General features: G+C 36.4%; 1 protein-coding gene across 1 annotated transcript; it reads left to right on the top strand.

Moving 5' to 3' along the window:
* Window positions 1–1,278: 1,278 nt before the first annotated feature.
* Window positions 1,279–16,792, top strand: eloa (elongin A). The gene is made up of 12 exons (XM_067412368.1): window positions 1,279–1,429; window positions 3,859–3,915; window positions 4,017–4,132; window positions 8,704–9,230; window positions 9,626–9,900; window positions 9,980–10,091; window positions 10,758–10,910; window positions 11,179–11,276; window positions 12,875–13,055; window positions 13,460–13,586; window positions 15,395–15,543; window positions 16,177–16,792. Exons 1-12 carry the CDS (start codon window positions 1,358–1,360, stop codon window positions 16,236–16,238), a joined length of 1,929 nt encoding a protein of 642 aa, XP_067268469.1. The 5' UTR covers window positions 1,279–1,357; the 3' UTR covers window positions 16,239–16,792.
* Window positions 16,793–17,432: the final 640 nt, after the last annotated feature.

The raw sequence follows: 17,432 nt of genomic DNA, 5'->3' as shown, positions 1-17,432 counted from the left end.
AATAAACATCTCCTTTAAAGACATATTTTTTACCAATAGTTTTTCCTCATTTTTCATTCTACTTTCTCTTCCTTTCACTTTTTCTTTTTCTTTTGTGATAATGCCATCACAAACACAATACATAAAAAATAAATGGAGGCATAACCAATACATACATAATTAAGCATGTTTACATATAAAAAGAATAAAATAACAAAAAATAAAAAATAAGACATTCACATATTAATTTCAAAATCTTATGACACCTAATTCCTATTAAGTAATTCAAATAGTATTAATTAATTAATATTAATATTAAATAATGATCTTTCAGAAATCATTTTAATATGCTGATTTGCTGCTCAAGAAACATTTATTACTATTATCAGTGTTGAAAATGTTGAATTTTTTTTCTTCAGGATTATTTGATGAATAGCATCATTTATCTGAAATAGAAAGCTTTTGTAACATCATCACTACCTGTTTAGCAAGGATGCATTAAATTGACCAAAAGTGACAGCACAGACATTTATAATGTTGCAATAGCTTTCTATTTCAGATAAATGCTGTTCTTTTGAACTTTAAATTCAGTCTAAAATGCATTTTTATCAATCTTGCATGTTTATGTTCAGTTATTTCACTTTAATGACAATGAAAAGAACTTATTAATTGCCATTAAAGTGAAAATACTGAACCAAGAAAATGCTCATTTTCAAAGAAAATTTCAGACGACACTTAGAGGCTTTTGCATCTGAAGTCTTCACATTTTATATATATATATATATAATATATATATATATATATATATATATATATATATATATATATATATATATATATATATATATATATATATATATATATATATATATATATAAGAAAAACAGAAAAAGAAACTGGTATGATATCATCATACAAATAAAGCTTCACATAGAGACCTAGTGCGTTTTGCTTTACGTTTTTTCAACGTAAAGTAGCAACTTAATATAATGTTTCATACCTTTCTGAATTAACAAAAAGTTGGGTTTTCTTTTAGCTCATTTCTGTTTATGTATATGGTATTTAGAAGGAAAAAAAGTGTTTTACACCAGAAATGAACATGCAACCATGCATATTTCCACTCAAATTTATATGTTTTATAAGATATTGTGCTGTATTCTGTTAGTAACTTCCTAATAAAGTACTTATTCCACCTCCTTGTCAGTAATAAAATACATTATGACCTCATCGAGTGATTAAGATGACTTTATGACAGCAGTATGACGTGTTTTCCGGTTTCTGCATTTGGAGTGACGGAAGTTCGTACTAGCATCTGAAACAACAGCAGGCCCCCACCGCTGCTGCTGAAGCTTCCGGGCAACATGTACCAGCTGTAAACATGGCGGAGGAGCTATTGGAAGCAGTCGAGAAGTTGCAGTTGAGGCTCGCAGAGAATCAAGAGCCTCGCAAGGTAATAAACCTTTTCGCTGAGACGAAGCGGACGCTTTACTTCGACACTTTCGCGCCGCGTATGACTGTGTTATACGCGCTTCTGCTCGCGGCTAGTCAGAGGATCGTGCAGTTTTGCTATCCAGAAATCCCACGTATAACAATTACAACAGCAGCAGAGCGTGAAATGGATGATCGGTTAGATCGATCAATCCGGGTGGAGATTTTTCCTCAAATATGCCTGAGCTGAATCAGCATTGAGGCACTTTCTCAGAAGCGTGTGCTCAGTTAGCAGAAATGACAACCACAGCGATTTAATATGATAACGGTGACAGATGAAGACAGGCCGTGCGTGAGTAGTGCAGCAGAAGACACGATTCCTCCTCGACAGTCAGTGTAACGTTACTCACACTAAGGCTGTGTCTCAAAATTTCGTGAGCTGCCTACGTAGATGGCATTATTTCAACCCCCCCCTGTTCCTCTGTAGGCCACGACGACACTTGAAAGTGCACTTAAATGTCTGTTTTGGTGATTCTGGTGTAAAAGTGAGTCTTGGACAATATAAAACAAACTAATAATGTTGACACTACTGTTATTTACACTGTTGTCTCAGTGTACAACAAAAACACCACATGTTATTTGGACACTACATGTTGTGAAATATGTAAATATCATGATGTATGATATGGTAATGCATCTGTTTGGTAACACTTTACAATAAGGTTTCATTAGTTAAAAGGTTAGTTCACCCAAAAATGAAAATTGTCATTTATTACTTGCCGATCCACACTCGTAAGACCTTCGTTCATCTTCGGAACACAAATTAAGATATTTTTGTTGAAATCCAATGGCTCCGTGAGGCCTGAATAGGGAGAAATTACATTTCCTCTCTCAACTAAAAACATATTTAAATCAGTTCATGTGAGTACAGTGGTTCAATATTAATATTATGAAGCGACGAGAATATTTTTGGTGCACCAAAAAAAACAAAATAACGACTTATATAGTGATGGCCGATTTCAAAACACTGCTTCATGAATCTTCGGAGCGTTGTGAATCTTTTGTGTCAAATAAGCGGTTTGGAGCGCCAAAGTCACATGATTTCATCAGTTTGGCGGTTTGACACGCGATCCGAATCATGATTCGACACAAAAGATTCAGAATCTTCCTGAAGCAGTGTTTTGAAATCGGCCATCACTATATAAGTCGTTATTTAGTTGTTTTTGGTGCAGCAAAAGTATTCTCGTCACTTTATAATATTAATATTGAACCACTGTACTCACATGAACTGATTTAGATGTGTTTTTAGTACATTAATGGATCTTGAGAGAGGAAATGTCATTGCTGGCTATGCAGGAGCCATCAGATTTCAACTAAAATATGTTAATTTGTGTTCCGAAGATTAACGAAGGTCTTACAGGTGTGGAGTAATAAATGACATTATTTTCATTTTTGGGTGAACTAACCCTTTCACTACTTTAGTTAACATGAACTAAGTATAAACAATACTTCTACAGCATTTGTTAATTTCAGCATTTAACATTAGTTAATGTACTAAAATGAACAAAGATTAATAAATACTGAAACAAATGTATTGCTCATTGTTAGTTAATACATTAATGTTAAAAAAATGTCTAAAGTCTTATATGTATTTGGGTATGTTTTGTTTATATATAACTGTACGCTCACATCTCTTTTATGTCGTTAATTTTAGGTTTAGTTTTATACAATGATGCTATTAGTATTAAATGTAGGGAATTATATTTGAAAGCCGATAACCGATATATTGGCAGATAAATCTAAATCCAAATTTTTATATAATTTTTGAGAGCCTGATTAAAAAAAAGACAAAAGTTTTACCTTTTAAAAGCCAAGCACATAGTTATGTTCGCATTATAGTTTTATTTAGCCTATATGTGCTGTACATGTTGCACTTAACTGTATTTTCCTTTTTGAAGTGATTTCAATCATATTTCAAGCAATTCAAAGCCATCATAGCAAACAGTGTGCATCTGAAGTGTCTCAGCTGAAGGAAATAATCCATTATTTATCGGCTTTAATATATCAGCCAAATTTTCTTATCTGGCCGATAACGATAATATTAAAAATGAACATATATCGGCCGATACTGATATGGTGGCCGATATATCATGCATCCCTAATTATATGTATTAAATACATTGTAAATGATCTCTTTAGGTAATAAGAATAGTGTAATTGTCCACAATGCTTGATTTGATCACAAAGATTTTGAGAATATGTTCTTGTTGTTGTCATGGTCCAAAATGAAAATTTTTCCACAACTGGCAATGGTGAGTGTTACGAGAACCTACCAGCCATAAATACTTATCACTGTAAATGCAACTGTATATATAATCATGAAAATGGTTTAATTAATCTCTTGTCTGTGAGATGCATTCTGATTTTTTTCCTTCATTTTGTTCTTTCTAGCTTCTGAAAACTCTCAAAAGGTTGGGGGAGCTTCCTATAACAGTAGACATCCTGGTGGTAAGATCAAAATATTGCTTGTCTTCATTACTGTTGCTGTTAAAAAAATGCTGTGGGATCTCTAGCTTTTAATGCATTTATGTTTTCTCCCATTTTTGCAGGAAACTGGCATTGGGAAGACTGTGAATTCTCTGCGCAAACATGAATTTGCTGGGGAGGCAGCGAAGAACCTTGTGGCCAAGTGGAAAAAGCTGGTGCCAGAGAGATCTGCAGACAAGTAAGTTTTTTTGTTTTTTTTTTAAGTGATCTATTATTTGCTCATTTCATTGCAAAATTGACTGATGTATCAGCAGCCAATATTTATTGGCCGATTTTTTATTAATTTAAAACCACTGGCTAAAGCATTAAAAAGGCTGATATAATAAACTGATGGTTTATTAATTTACTGTGTGAAGGCACAGAGTTGTGTAATGTCTGTTGCATAATCCAACATTTTTCTCTGGGTATAATAATTAAATACTAGGGCTGCCCTAGTAAATGAGGACTAGTCGTCGTTCATACCTTATAAATCATAATAAAGAGCCTTTAAAGGGGTGGTATCAGACACAGTTTCTGCCAATCTCGTGTTAAACTTGAGTACATATAGAGTAACAATGCGTTCTTCATATCTATTTTTAGTTTTGTCATATTTATAAAAGATAGATACACTAAACCGAGTCTTTCCGAAAAAAGCAGAGATCCTGGAGGCGTGTCTCCCATCAGTGCTGTGGGCGGAGCTAAAGAGTCACGAGATTGCATGGTAGCTGCAACCAGTGCCACATTAAGCCATCGCGGGGCCCTGGGCTAACGCCCCCCAAGCGTCACAGACTTTTATAATGCACATTTTATTCCTATAAATTTACTACTAGTTTCTTCTCTAAGTTTCCATCACGTTTTATGTGCATTTTATCAAGTGAGTGTACAAGTTACATTTATTCACATCTTGTGCAGTATTTTAAAATGTGCCCTAGATGATTTTGTGTGAGTTTGAGGCTATGCTCTGTGGCTAAAGCTAACATTACACACTGTTGGAGAGATTATAAAAGGCGACACTTTTAAAGAATGAAGAATGAAGTTGTGTTTATGAATTATACAGACTGCACGTGTTTAAAAATGAAAATAGCAACGACTCTCGTCTCCGTGAATACAGTAATAAATGATGGTAACTTTAACCTCATTTAACAGTATATTAGCAACATGCTAATGAAACATTTAGAAAGACAATTTACAAATATCACTAAAAATATCGTAATATCATGGATCATGTCAGTTATTATTGCTCCATCTGCCATTTTTCGCTGTTGTTTTTGTTTGCTTACCTTGTCTGTGCACAGATCCAGGCGTTAATACTGCCTTTCCTTGTCTAATGCGTCGAATGGGCTGGCATTATGCAAATATTGGGGTCATACATATTAATGATCCCGACTGTTACGTAACGTACGGTGTTATGTTGAGATCCGAGTGTTTTCCGGAAGTCTTCTAAACAAATGAGATTTACATAAGAAGGAGGAAACATTGGGGTTTGAAACTCAATGTATGTCTTTTCCATGTACTGAACTCTTGTTATTCAACTATGCAGAGGAAAATTCAAATTCTGATTCTAGGGCACCTTTAAAATGTGCAGACGTAGCCATTTATTTATTTATTTATTTTTTTCAGAAAACCAATATGACTCATTTAAAATTCTGTGCTACTTACATTTCTGCATGCACAACTTTTAGAAACCCACTTTAAAAATGACGGTCAAATGCAATAGATCATTGTTAGGATATGGTAATGGACCCTTTCTCTGTCCATTTATTCAGCTTCTTAATGATTTTAGTAGTAACATTTAACATAGATAGGCTTTAGCAAGTTATTGACAACATTATTTATATTATACTTCATTTTTATGAACGTGCACGCGGCTTCTGTCTTGTGCACAGACGCACGTGTGAGCCTTTAAAAGTATTTGGCTGCGGAAATATGCGTTCGGCGTGTGCACTACGCTGCACACTATCTAGTGGACTTTTGTTTTCAAGCACTCAATTCACTTTTGCATGGGCTGTTGTACAGTACAAACACGGACCGTGCATCACAAAAATTTAGCTGCACGCGGATGGGGAGTGCGGACGTCCACGAACCCTCCCTCAAGACCCTGGGCTGCAGCCCATGTTGCCCATTAGGATAACGCGGCCCTGGCTGCAACATCATTATAAATAAAAAGGGAACAAGAACTTTAGTGGTGTTTACATTATATGCACGATTGCCAATAAAACACAGACATCTGATGCAGCTTTACTCACTGCCCACAATCTGCAAATCTAGTGTCTAACTGGGACTTGTTTACAAAGCATTCATCACTGAATTTCCGAAAACAAACAAACATACGTGCACAACTCCGTTGCTGTCCCAGAAAAACAAACTTCCTCCTCTGTTCCCTTAACGCTGGGCTCTTTGGGATGCTGAAAAAGTTAATCTTTCCCTCACAACCAAAAACACACTCATTCGGTGACAGGAGCTGCGTCTCATTTCGGAGGCTGCGTCCTTCAGAGGTCGCATTTGAAGGCTGAATACGTCATCAAGGATGTCATATTTAAGAAAAGTAACTGTAATAAAATTGACTGATATTCATTGTGAGGTGTAAAATACTGTAAAATTCTAACAGTTATTTTTCTTAAATGAGACTGCCTCGATGATTTATGCAGCCTTCAAAGGGTGCAGCCCCTGAATTGGGACACAGCCATTGTTGAAAAATCTCTCGGCTTCCGTATCCCGAATGAAACGTATTGATGGGTGTGCTCTTGCTCTGGGTGATGTGTGTGTGCACGCTTATCAGGGAGAAGTGCCTATACAAGGAATTCCGCTCTCTTTTGACGTCATACAGGACACACTCAAAAAAACTCTCCAAATCCTGTACCGAAACTGGAAGTAGTGTATTTGGCACAGAAATACTCCGTCATACGTCAAACTCTGTTTTGAAACTTTGGCCATGTTTAGCATGAGAATGCAACTCTTTAACAGTGTAAATAAGTCAGAATGCATGAAATAGGATTACACCCCCCCCCCCCCTTTAAGCCTAATCAGTGCTCACCTAAAGCTTGCCACAGCGCACTGGCAGAAATAATGATTATGAATGCATTGGGGAAAAACAACAAGGAGACTGCTTTAACATTTTAATAATTCATTGATAAACTAGTGTTTTCTGCAGTGATGAAGTTGAGGATAATCCGTATGCACGTTTCATACGGAGAATTTTTGTTTTCTATTTGAATTGGTTCATTTAAAAGTAGACATTTCACTTTCTATGTATATTTTTTTTCATGTGTGTGAGGCAAGTATACATGGACTTTTTTTTTTTTTGGCAAGCTCTAGTTCATAGAGATGGCAGAAAGCACACCCTGTTTGCTTTCATTATTTTACAAAAGCACAAAGTTTTGTTGTTATTGTTAGTGCATGTAAATAAAAGTAGACTCTTTACAGATTCAAAAGATGTATTACCCTTATCTGTATGACCAAAAATTAGAGTATTTTAAGTGTAAGTTATTGCACCGGCGCCTCCATGTTAGCTGTCATGCAGTAAGCGCACTACTATTTATCTTTCACACTCCGCACCAACACTTGAATAGCCCATATTTTTCTAGGTTAATGTTAAAGTGAGCGGCCATATTTCATAAACCATATTTGAGGTTGATGAATGATAGGCGATCGTTTGGATGTCCTGCCCAATGTACAGTATATTACCTCATAGACCAGCTGTTAATGATCTGTCTGTCACAGATCGTTAGTCGACTATTAGGGGGCAGCCCTATTAAATACTTGCTAAAACAAAGTGCATCTTTGTTCTGTTGTATTATGTATTTATTTCGGCCTGTTGAATGTTAAATGGATCCAATCCATGTATTGCTATTGCTAAACTATTTAATGATACAGCAGTACACTAGCTGCTAGTATACCTTAATGCATGCATTTTTTAATATAAAACATCAAAAACACTAATCTATTTTAATGACTAAAGTTCAAATAGGAGAGCAAGTGACAAATATTGGTATCGGCCAATAGGATTTTTTTCCCCAAACAACTATCTGTGCATCCCTACTTCTTAGGTAATTAAAGTTGAAAGTGAAGCAACTGTGTTTGTCTTTAGAATATGGTCATGGTCCAAAATTAACTTTTTGCCACAACTGCCAATGGCGAGTGAATTAAAAAAAATGTATGATCTATAAATATTTTTATATATACTACTGTTCAAAAGTTTGATGAAGATAAGATTTCTTATGCTCAGCAAGTCTGCATTTATTTGATCAAAAATACAGTTTAAAACAGTAATATTTTGAAAAATAATAATTATTTAGAAAAATAACTGTTTTCTATGTGAATATATTGTAAAATGTAATTTATTCCTGTGATCAAAGCTGAATTTTCAGCATCATTACTCCAGTCTTCAGTGTCACATGATCCTTCAGAAATCATTCTAATAAGATGATTTGCTGCTCAAGAAACATTTCTGATTATCAGTGTTAAAAACTTCTTGGTAACTTAGGAAATCAATTTTAGGATAGAAATGTAAAAAAACCCAGCATTTATTTGAAATGTAAATGTTTTTACTGTCACTTTTGATCAATTTAACGGATCCTTGCTGAGTAAAAGTATTAATTTCTTTTAAGAAAATCTTACTGACCTCAAACATTCGAATGGTAGTGAATATAAGTTACCAGTACTGATGAGTTTTATTCTTAATTTCATGTTTTGCGAGTGTTAATTTTGGAACCTTGGTTGTGTTGAGATAAGAGATGAATACGTTTATTTATGGTTCATGTTTATTTAAAGGCCAACTGTAAAGGAGGGGCGTTCCCACTCACGCATTAATGAGTCTGGAGGGCACAAACGAGTCCGGGAACGGTCTCCAGAGGAACCTCCGCTCATGGAGGAGGAACAACACGACGAGATGGAATACCAACCTGGCTACTCGCCCTCCCCGCCACAGCACTACAGCTCACCGTACAGACACGGCAGTGCAAGGGGGTATCAGTCAGATGAGTACGAAAGCCCTCCAGAAGAGGAGCCTGAACTGGAGCCGGAGCCAGAGCTGGAATTGGAGCCAGAACCAGAGCCCAGTCCCCCACGAAATGACATTAGACTCAACAAGCCACACAAAGAGCCAGTCAGAGAGCACAATTCCCAAGACATACGGGAACAGGAGAGACGGAAGCACCGTCCCACGGGTGGGGGCAGCAGCAAGGAGAGGACGCATAGAGCTGAAAGGGAGCAACAGGGTGGGACGAGTCACAAATCTAAACATGATCGACATTTAGGCTCACACGAGAGCAAGAAGGAAAAGAAAGGAGGAAGTGATGGTAGGAAGCCTCTTATGATTTCCAAGATGGCATTTATTTCATAACAAACAGTAAAAATTGTAATATTGTGATTTATTATTACATTTTAAAATATATTTTAAAATGTAATTTATTTCTGTGATCAAAGCTGAATTTTCAGCATCATTACTCCCGTCTTCAGTGTCACATGATCCTTCAGAAATCATTCTAAAATGCTGATTTGCTGCTCAAGAAAAAAATCTGTTGTGCTGCTTCAGATTTCTGATAGATTCTTTGATGAATAGAATGTTCAAAAGAACAGCATTTATTTGAAATAGAATCTTTTGTAACACCTTTACTGTCACTTTTGATCAATTTAATAGATTCTTTCTGAATATGAGTCATCTAAGTTTAAGATTTTTGCTTTTGTTCTTAAGGAAAATCAAGGGAGAGGGCGGAAGTTCCAGAGAAAATGGATGAGGATGAGGAGCCATTTGAAGCTCCAACCATGTCTTTCGAATCCTTTCTCACATACGACGCTCCGACCCCAAGCAAAAAGAAGAAAAAGCAGCCCTCGCGACCCCCTCAGCCTCCTGCCTCGATTCCTTCAGCTTCCTCTAAGTCTGGCAAGGCCAACGGGACCAGTAGTAAACGCTCAAAGTCATCCTCTTCCTCGGTGACCACGCCTGCTGTTCCGGAGAAACGCAGGAAGGTGAGGCTGAACTTGTTATTCTGGTGTGGTGATGGGGAAACCAGCTGTGTGGAAGGATTTCTAATCATTATTTCTCCAGGTAGTGGATGTGGTTCCCACTCTGCCTGATATTCCTTTGCCAGCCATCCAGCCCAACTACAGACCACTGCCCTCCATTGATCTTACACCACTGTCCCCCCAGAGACGCAAAAGTATGTATTTTTTACTTTTAGCTCACTTTAAAGAGGACCTATTATGCTTTTTTACATGTTCAACTTTCTTTAGTGTGTAATGTTGCTGTTTGAGCATGAAAAACGTCTGCAAAGTAACAAAGTCCCTCCAGTGGGAGTTATTCTCTATATCAGTGTCACTGTTTCTGAGCTACCTGAAACGCCTCCATTGTAGTTTTAAGTTTTCTTCCGGGACAAACACGTCTCTGTATTCCTCATTTAAGTAATTCCTGCCCAAGGCATATGCAAAATAAAGGGGCGGGGCCTGGTTGAGTTAGTTAGTAGTGTGAGGAAACTCACGGTTATAGTAAAGGGTGGGGCATTTCCCAAACACGTTCAAAGCGGTTGATTAATCACAAAACACTGGTCCAGCTGACCAATTAGAGCACAGTGTGCTTTCCAGAAGAAGGAGCTTCATAGAAACAGGAACTAAACAGAGTGTTAAACAGAGACTGGGAAGAGAGGAGATGCAACAATGGAGAATATGTGAAAAAGAAAATCAAAACTTTGAAAAAAAAAAAAGGGCATAATATGCCCTCTTTAAATCAGACTTCTACCTAACATACCTGAAAGAAACAGAATTGCAATCAAAAGAAGTGTATAAATCCTGATGATTCTGTCTCATAGCAACATGTTTTTCTCCTCCAGTCCCAGTGTCATACGACGAAGAGGATGCCGGCTGCGCAGGTCGACGATTGAACTCCAAAATGGTGGTGTACTCTGGGTCCAAGACTGCGTATTTGCCGAAAATGATGTCTCTGTATGATCAGTGCATTAGAGTCCTTCAGAACAATATAGACTGTGAGTTTGATTATTTGTTTTAAAAGTATTTTAATTAAACATTTCAAAGTGGTTTTTATCCCTGTTACTGGGTCAGTTTGACATTACATAACAAAATCACATCTGAAGAGTCACAGATGGCTGTTTGTGAAAAATGTAGTGACAGTGACAGCACTTTAAATCGCCACTGTAAAGGATGTCATGATGTTTCAGGCTGGACAAAGCGGTTACCACATAAATCAACTAAAATTGCATCAGCTTTTTACTGATATTTCTTGTATCTTTTTAGCAATTGATGAAGTTGGCGGAGTGCCATTTGAGATTCTGGAGCCAGTTCTGGAGAGATGCACACCTGAGCAGCTTTACCGGATTGAGCAGTGTAATCAGGTACGTGTGTCAACACAGTCACATGCAGATTATTTATTTCACAGCTTTAATCTGTTGTGGTCTTCTCACACCTTATATTAATACATTAAATTGATCGTAAGTGACAGTAAAGACATTTATAATGTTACTAAAGGTTTAGCAGAGTAGGCTCTCGAAAAGGCGGGGTTTAGAGAGACCGAATCCTTTATCGAACTGTTTCAGACACAGAAAAAACAGGTGATGCTGCAATATATATTATAAGAAAATTAAAGCGTTTTTTGACCTTGGATGCATGTAAAGCTGTTGTAGGAGACCTGCAAAACAAAATTAGGAGCCTTTAAAATAGCAACATTGATAATAATCAGAAATGTTTTTTGCGCAAATCACCAATTAGAATGATTTCTGAAGGATCATGTGAGTAGTGATGCTGAAAATTCAGCTTTGATCACAGGAGTTAATTACATTTTAAAATATATTACATAAAAAAAGTTATTTTAAATTTTAGTAATATTTCACAATATTACTGTTTCCTGTATTTTTGATTAAATAAATACAGCCTTGGTGAGCACGAGAGACTTCTTTTCAAAAACATTTTTAGCTCATTAAAGGTGCCGTAAAAGATGTAATATAAGTCTAAGGTGTCCCCTGAATGTGTCTGTGAAGTTTCAGCTCAAAATACCCCATAGATTTTTTTTAATACATTTTTTTTTAACTGCCTATTTTGGGGCATCATTAACTATGAGCCGATTTAGGCTGCGTCTCCTTTAAATGCTCACGCTCCCCGCCCACGGAGCTTGCACTTGCCTTTAACAGCATAAACAAAGTTCACACAGCTAATATAACCCTCAAAATGGATGTTTACAAGATGTCCGTCATGTATGCTGCATGCATACATCGGATTATGTGAGTATGGTATTTATTTGGATGTTTACATTTGATTCTGAATGAGTTTGAGGTTTTGCTCCGTGGCTAAAGCTAACATTACACACTGTTGGAGAGATTTATAAAGAATGAAGTTGTGTTTATGAATTATACAGACTGCAAGTGTTTAATAATGAAAATAGCGACGGCTCTTTTCTCCGTGAATACAGTAAGAAACGATGGTAAATTTAACCTCATTTAACAGTACATTAGCAACATGTTAACGAAACACTTAGAAAGGCAATTTACAAATATCACTAAAAATATCATGATATCATGGATCATGTCAGTTATTATCGCTCCATTTGCCATTTTTCCTATTGTTCTTGCTTGCTTACCTAGTCTGATGATTCAGCTGTGCACAGATCCAGACGTTAATACTGGCTTGTCTAATGCCTTGAACATGGGCTGGCATATGCAAATATTGGTGGCGTACATATTAATGATCCCGACTGTTATGTAACAGTCTGTGTTATGTTGAGATTCGCCTGTTCTTCTGAGGTCTTTTAAACAAATCAAATTTACATAAGAAGGAGGAAACAATGATATTTGAGACTCACTGTATGTCATTTCCATGTACTGAACTCTTGTTATTCAACTATGCCAAGGTAAATTCAATTTTTAATTCTAGGGCACCTTTTAACAAAGATTTTTAGCTTATTTTGAACAAATCTTTGATTGCAAGTGTCTCTTCTCAGTATTTCACAGAGGAGTCAGATGATCTGTGGATGAGACACTGCCAGCGGGATTTTAAACGTGATACCCCTCAAGAGTATGAATCCTGGAGAGAGATGTATCTCCGGCTCCACGAAGAACGGGAAGAACGTCTGCGCAAGCTCACGATGAACATCAGTTCTGCCCATGCAAACAAACCTAAAGGTGCAGTAATCAGTACATTTAGATCAAACTTAATGCATCAACTTTTACTTTTCAGGAAAGCTGTAATTTTAACACAAAAAAATTAATACAGGATGTGTGTGTGGGAGGAATATATTATTATTATTATATTAATATATTATATTATTACATATATATATTTGACTTAAGTCAGTTTTTATGCCTATTCAAAGCTTTACTTATCTGACAAGTCAATCTTCCTAATGAAGATAACTCAATTAATTAATCAGCATATCATGCAGTTAATTCAACTAAAAATGTTTAAGCAATTGACTTAAGCTGTTTAATATCTCAAAATTTGTGAAATAAAAATATGGGTGTGGATTCAGGAACCACTGCTCACAATGATAAATCAATATTTGTAAAATATTATTGACTTTTAACAGGGCGGCAGGTTAAAATGGCATATGTCAACTCTGCCGCTAAGCCTCCACGAAATATTCTCCGTCTACAAGAGAAGTTTGGCACTAAAAACGGTTCTACCAGCACAAGCGCTGCTCCTCCATCTGCCAGGTGAGTGAATGCTGCATTAGTCACACAGGCACTGTTTACACCTGCTATTAAGATGCGTTTTGGTTGATCGGATCACAAGTAGACGAGGGAGACACATTCCCATTTACACCTGGTGTTTTAATCTGTATCGTTTGTCCACTTTCAACCACCGAATACTTCTAGGGGAGGTTCTGTGGGCGGGTAAATGTATGGGTTTTTTCAGATCTTTTGATCTAATGGACAAAATAAGCTTGTGCAATTTACATATGAATGCGCCCGGAGATGATGGAAAAAAACAGAGAGTAGCAGCTTTTGTTTCCGCTCTGACAGCTGCAAGACCACGCCGAACGCTGTGAGTATGTGTTAGAAATCAGGACTGGTGAGAGAACATTGTGTTTAGTATGTTATCCCATCTGGCTAGAGCGCTTCCCATTATGTTTACGTGTTAGGTCAGTAGGCGGAGAGTAGGTGGTCTTTTGTGGCTGTTCGATCACATTCGACCACATGAGCATTTCCACTACGAATGTGGCCTATTGCATGAAGCTAGTTGAGCAAACTCTGAGTTTCAGAGTAGGTTGAGATTTGACAAATCCAGATGAGTCCAAGCTGGTTTAGATCAGGATCAGCTGTTGCACAATGCTCGGTATAAACTTTTTCTGTCAATTCAGGTTTAATCCAGAGTTTGTGATTAACTCTGAAGCGCGTGCACCTGAAAGTGTGACACGTGCGCCAAACGGCCAATCACATGGAGAGCCGCGCAATTCACATCTCTTCTGAAGATAAGCGATCGTTATGAAAAATCATGAAATTAAATGCGTTTACATTTTCATTGCTGCAGTGAAAGTTTGAGAAGGCAGCTGAAAGAAAATATCTGACTATATCAATGCATGTGAATCAAAGAAATATGCCTAATAATTATTTACATTAGTTTCACAAAGCTCAAATGAATACACATAAGCTTAATTTGTTTAAAAACTTTATATATCGATGCATGTATTATACTTATATCAATTTAAAAGCAAAGTTCAATGTCAATTAATATAATTTTATGAATATACTATTATACATAATTCATATAATATATATATATAATAAATAATTAGCAGCAAAAGATGAGCCTCTAAAATGTTTTCACTATAAACTGATTTAATTTGGAGGCGAGAGATACAGGGGGAGTGGCTTTATTGCATCAGATACAGGTCACTTTACTCACAGCTGATTGGTCCAGTTTGGGTTTATGATCTCTAACCCAGAATAAAACCTGCTCCGGAGCAGGTTATCCGTGTAGCGTAAGTTACCGTAGCAGTGAAACCCACTAAAAACCAATCTACCTTCATGAGCCTGAAAAATGTGAGTTTGCTCAAACTAATCTTGAACTTACCTGAGTGGAAACTGAAACCTGCTTTGTGCAACAGGCCGAAATGTTTTACAGCCGTTGCCACTTCAGATCCGACTGACCAAAATTATTTTAATAACAGGTGTAAACAGGGCCATGGATGACAACGGTCACATAGATGATTCTTTATTATGATGTTCCTTGAGAACATTTTTTGTAGTTGCATTATTCACCATGAAATCAAAATGAACAATTCTTGTTTTGTTTTTTCATGAAATATTCCAGTCTTTATTATAAATGATTCCCATGTGCACTTTTTTTAAATTCATGTGCCCTCTGTGACAACCATCCAATCAATTCCCAGTGGACAAAATCAAATCCCGCCCTACATTCTTTCTTGTTTAAGAAGCAGTATCACAATAGGAAAGATGACTATCGCAACTTCCGTTTCATGCCGACTTTATGATGCTAATTCTTGATTCTTCACATGCAGGATCAGACCAGCAACAAACTACAGCGCCCACAGCAAATCCACTGAGGTTGGTCAGTCTTCTTTCAGCAGTCCCCCCGAGTCCTCCTCACGCTCCTCTGCTCCCAGCACTGCTGGTGGACACAGTGCCAGAGAAAAACCACAAGTCAAAAGTGAGTGGAAAAGGAAACATGATTGCTCAGCTGCTGCTGATACATGTTTATCTACAGCTACATGCACTTTAGCTCCTTGGATACAATGATTTATTTCATAGAAATGGAAAACGGAAAGGGATGTCAGGTCTAGGAAAATTGAGTAAACATTTATTCAAATGTTATTAAATATTTGTTAAAGATTTTGTAAGCATATTGCGTAGTTGTGCTTGTTTGAAATTTAATGAAACATGCCAATTTGTGCGAACATAATTTTTAGACAATCTTTTCATACAGAGAAATAATAAACACATGCAAAAACAAGAGATGACCAACAAAATATTAATATCAGATTATGTTGTAGTCAATATATGCTTTTTCCTGTGAGCGTTTTGTTTATTAATACATTGCACGGTAAAATAAAACCTGTAGCTGTAGTTTGCTTTTTTTACCAAATAATTTTGTCAGATAAATACCTAAAACCAAGTTTAGTGTATTGTCCTTCCCTCATATTTTGATGATTTAATCAAACTTGTAGGGTCATTAAAACCCTCCGGCCACTACTGTATATTCACCATTAGTGTTGATAAGATAATGTCCAATATTTGGTTATGTTTGAACAGTTTTACCACTTTTCTGTTCTTTCTCTTTCAGAAATTGCCCCAATGATGGCTAAGACTATCAAAGCATTCAAGAACAGATTTTCTCGGCGGTAAAGGGAAAATGTTTTTGTGTGTGTGAGTGTGTGATAGAAGAGAGAACAACTGGAGGAAGAAACCTTTTATTATGTAATGCTTCATAGGAAATGTGCAATGCCCTCTCACTTCTTATGTTTTAATGCTTTTTAATATTACCAGTACAGCTCAATGGACGCAGTCACAAAAAAATATGTGCATCAGCAACCATCCTCACTCAATTGTCATAGCATGTCGTACGCTTTTTACAAACACCGAAAACAAGTGGTACACTACAGATTACCATGAGACACCACAACCCAGATTCACTGTTACATGTTTATTTAATTGCTTACTATAATCACGGCATCGTCATGGGAACTAAGTATATGATTTTATGGTAAGTGAGAATGAGATAAGATGTAAAAAGTTCAAGGACTGTACACTTCCTCACTATCATATTTATTTTAAATCTTGGACCTGGCAGCCCTGGACCTTGCCTTGAATGAAAGATCAAGTCATTTTAATAGATTTTATGAAGTGTTCTATGGACATTTTTAATAAAATCAATGTGTTGCTCTCACTGTTTTCTTATTTATTAACGTATGAATGTATATTTAATACAGTTTTACACTGAATTGTTTTCGGTTACGATCCAGCTCATTTTCTACTTTTCACATGAACATCATAGTGGTTAATTCAATAATTTCATCTTTTTTTTTTTTTCTTATACAACAAAATAACATTTCATTTTTGAAGTTGTAGAGGTTTAGAACAGCTTTTAAGTGAGTAAATTATTAAATAATTTTCCACTTAATTAAAAGATTAGTTCACTTTCAAATAAAATTTAATTTACTCACCCCCATGTCATCCAAGATGTTCATGTCTTTCTTTCGTAAGTCGAAAGAAATTAAGGTTTTTGATGAAAACATTCCAGGATTTTTCTCCTTATAGTGGACTTCAATGGACTCCAAACAGTTGAAGGTCAAAATTACAGTTTCAGTGCAGCTTCAAAGTAGGGCTGCACGATATATCATAACATTGAACTTGAACGCAATTATCGCTTAAACGCGATTCTTAGTGCGTTTATTAAATCGCAAAGGTTGCGATTGTTTTGGTTTTTTTTATGCGCGGCTTGTCAATGAAGTATGGCTCCAAATGCTAATCCATCTGAAAGCACTGCGAGTTTGAGTCGCTTATAATGTACATTTGAAAAAGCAACATGTCAAACTTCTT

This window comes from Chanodichthys erythropterus, chromosome 15, assembly GCF_024489055.1.
Source record: "Chanodichthys erythropterus isolate Z2021 chromosome 15, ASM2448905v1, whole genome shotgun sequence".
In the NCBI taxonomy this organism is placed as follows: domain Eukaryota; kingdom Metazoa; phylum Chordata; class Actinopteri; order Cypriniformes; family Xenocyprididae; genus Chanodichthys; species Chanodichthys erythropterus.
Note: the sequence above shows the minus strand (reverse complement) of the source record. Positions and strands in the feature narration are given on the sequence as shown.

Coding starts and splice junctions, on each gene's coding strand:
- eloa (XM_067412368.1), top strand. CDS start 1,358: ATGGCGGAGGAGCTATTGGAAGCAGTCGAGAAGTTGCAGTTGAGGCTC. Junction 13,056..13,459: donor CCATGCAAACAAACCTAAAG/GTGCAGTAATCA, acceptor GACTTTTAACAG/GGCGGCAGGTTAAAATGGCA. Junction 13,587..15,394: donor GCTGCTCCTCCATCTGCCAG/GTGAGTGAATGC, acceptor CTTCACATGCAG/GATCAGACCAGCAACAAACT.